The 2,971-nt window shown below is 54.7% G+C and overlaps 1 protein-coding gene across 1 annotated transcript in view; it reads right to left on the bottom strand.

The window, feature by feature from the left end:
• Nucleotides 1-2,971, bottom strand: part of CCR7 (C-C motif chemokine receptor 7) — an 8,589-nt gene that overhangs the window by 2,297 nt on the left and 3,321 nt on the right. Inside the window, exon 2 of the mRNA XM_026864730.1 lies at nucleotides 380-429. Coding sequence (XP_026720531.1) covers nucleotides 380-429 — 50 coding nt within the window. The remainder of the gene's footprint in view (nucleotides 1-379; nucleotides 430-2,971) is intronic.

The raw sequence follows: 2,971 nt of genomic DNA, 5'->3' as shown, positions 1-2,971 counted from the left end.
GTGTGCTGAACTCTTCCTGCTTGGGCATGTCAGCTCTTCACGCCGGCCTGGGTGAAAGCTCAGAGCAACGAGGATGCTCTCGTCTTCCCTGAAAGTGGCTCTAACAGGCTGGGCCCTCTTAAAATCACAGCGTATGTCACCGTTTCTGTTCTCTCTTTGGTTTTGTTCCTCTTGTTTTTCCTCTGGCTTCTAGCACCGCTCTGCTCTCTCACCACCCACCTCTGTGCGGGCTGGATCCTTCGTGTGAGCAGCCGTGGCCCCACGCGGCTCCGCAGGGCTGTGGGTGGCTGTTTTTTCGCCTGTCAGAGTTTTCGAGATTTCTCTCTACCCACAACACAAATGCCGTGGGATTTCAACAATGTTGTTTTTAACATCTTACCTGAAAAATGAGAGGAAGGCTGAAAACAAGGGCGGCCTTTAACTGCTTGCCTGCAGAAAAAGGAGACACCGTGTTAGTGCTGGCAGTTAAGTGGGGGTTTCCACATGGTTCTCGCTTTGACGGGGCAGGGCTGGTGAACTTGACCATGGCATTCTCAACCCTGCAAAGCTGCCCATGGCTGGGGAAGCTAAAACCTGAAGAAGATGCTACCAGGACAACCCAAGGTTACATAACAAGTTACTGTCAGAGCACAGATCAAGTCTCAGGAGTCTGGCCCCTCCAGTTTCATCTGTAAAGGCCGATAGCTAGGGACAGTTATCTCGGGCACAGCGCACCCATTTCTATTTGATACCTTTTTTTTTTTTTTTTTCCCTACAGCCAGTCAGCATCCTGTCTCCTGTGCCTTGTTCCGGGCTGTGAGGGTGTAGCATACTCAACCCCTGTGCAAACCTACAGCTGTGAGTGCGATAAATCTGGGCCAGCTGTTCCCTGACAGTGCGGTGATGGGCCGGCGGAGCAGGAAGGCTCTGCTCCCTGCAGGGTAGACGTGACTAAAGCCGGCTGAAATTTATTGCTTGTCTCTAAATGTCAGAGTTGGCTTCTGCTGCCTTTGGATGTGGAGATACAGGATGCTGACAGCTGGGAGGAAAACTTAACTTCGGAGCCAGATGTGATAATGGTGAGAGCAATCTCAGACCAACAGCTCTTCCTGCTGTGGTTACAGAGGCGCAGAGGCCGGTGAAAGCTTTCTCTCTGCTCTATTTAAAGCATGTGCCAGCTTCTACCTGAAAGTTGCTCAAGCTAGAAGGTGACCTGGCAGCTGTGGGAGAGCCCTGGCCTCTGCTCTGGTGTGAGCAGACGATGTGTCCTTGCTTGAGGGAGACTTGGCATCGGCTGTTTCTGTTTTGAGCATCACGCTGCTCATCCTGGGATGTCTCCAGGCTCTGGCCGGTTTCCCGCCCACCCTGCTGATTCTCTGGTCCAGGATCACTGGGGCAGAGGCAGGAGATGCCTTTGGCTTTCAGCTGCCCCTGTCTTCCAGGGAGTATGGCCCCCTCCTCCTGGCCTTTTGTTCATAAATTTGACTGATTCCTCTGCCCTCCTTGTGCTTGGCAGTCTGTTGTACACAGCTCTGCTCTGTTCCTTTGCAGAGCTGCTGTGCACCCTTCCCTGCTCTGCCGGTCTCCCGCCCGGGTGTTGCACTGGGCCAGGACGATGAACTCCCAGTGCTTCAGGTAACTGCAGCTGCTGTGCCCGTATCCCCTTTGTCACGAGAACAGCATCGCTCGAGCAGAAAGTTACCCTGGTGTCTGTGATTGGAGATGCTTGTCTCTGTGTGAGCGGTGATGTGTGGGTGAGAGATCCTCAGCCGCGTGTGAGAACACTCCTACATCTCTCCCCCGGAGCCTGGATGGCAGCTTCCCACTATGTCCTGCAGAAGTCTGTGCCTCACCTTCCCCCCCTTGTTTTCATCTTTTATGTTTGTGCAGCTGGGTGCTTAGTTACGCTCACCCCCCCCTTCTCTGAATCCTCCTGGGGGACGAAGGGTGTGCTAGTGCTTCGTTAGCGTGGTTCTTGGTCAGGAGTGGAGTGTGCCAGGGCTGGGCTGGAGGGGTAACGGGGAAGGCTTGACTAAATGCTTCTGTTTTCTGCCTGTCCGCTGGCTTTCACTCTGACCCGTCCCAGACTGAAGGAAGAGGGTTGGTGAGCCCCTGGTGTAGTTGTCTCTCCCCTCCGGCTGCCGACCTGACTTCTGCACTCACACACAGGAAATGCACTGAAAACCCAAACCACTTAAACCTGCCGCGTGAATTTAAGCAAGCCTAGACTGTCATTGCCCTCCCTGCCTCGGACCCTGGCGCGGGGTCCTTGACCTCTGGAAAAAAAACACCAAACCAAAACCCCAACCAGCCATTGCAGCCTCCAGTCTTCTGTGCCACCCCTCAGCAGCCTGGTTGCCAGGGGCCTCCCGGCGTCGGGGCTTCTGTCAGCCTGTGCCCCTCGCTGGGCCAGCGGCTCATTCTCCACCTCGGGCACCCGGGGCCGGGATGGCGGCCAGCGGTGCGGAGGCTGCATGAAAGGGGCAGAGGAGAAGAGCCCCTCAGTGCGCCGAGAGGCACCCGCCGGAGCCTGGCTCCAGTGCTGCCCTGGGCATCGCCGCCTTTGTGTCCGTCAGTCCCGCGCGAAGGACACGGTGCTGCCGAGTGCCGGGCTGCCCTGCGGCCACCAGCCCGGCCACCGCGATTGCTCCCTAAGCACGGTGCCATCCTCCTCAGCTTTTTCTTCATCTCCCTTTCAAGCCTCAGGACCAGCCCTTGCTTAGCCTGAGAAGTCACAAGTGCATGGCTCTGGTGAGTTGCTGGTCCTTTTTTTTTTTTCAAAATTAACACACTGTGAGTGTCTAACGAAACAGGGCTGATAAGGTGACTCAATTAACGATCCTTAAACAGTTCAGCTAAGTATCATTCCTTTGAAGATCTTCACGCTTTTTTTTTTCCCCTCTCTCAGTTGCTGCTTCAAGTGTTTTTTAAATGTCAGATGATTTTTCATTATAATAAAAGCTTGCCCTATTTCTGCCCACCCCCCCCTTCT

Source organism: Athene cunicularia (assembly GCF_003259725.1).
Source record: "Athene cunicularia isolate RWA chromosome 27 unlocalized genomic scaffold, athCun1 chr27_part1, whole genome shotgun sequence".
NCBI classification, from domain to species: Eukaryota; Metazoa; Chordata; class Aves; order Strigiformes; family Strigidae; genus Athene; species Athene cunicularia.
Note: the sequence above shows the minus strand (reverse complement) of the source record. Positions and strands in the feature narration are given on the sequence as shown.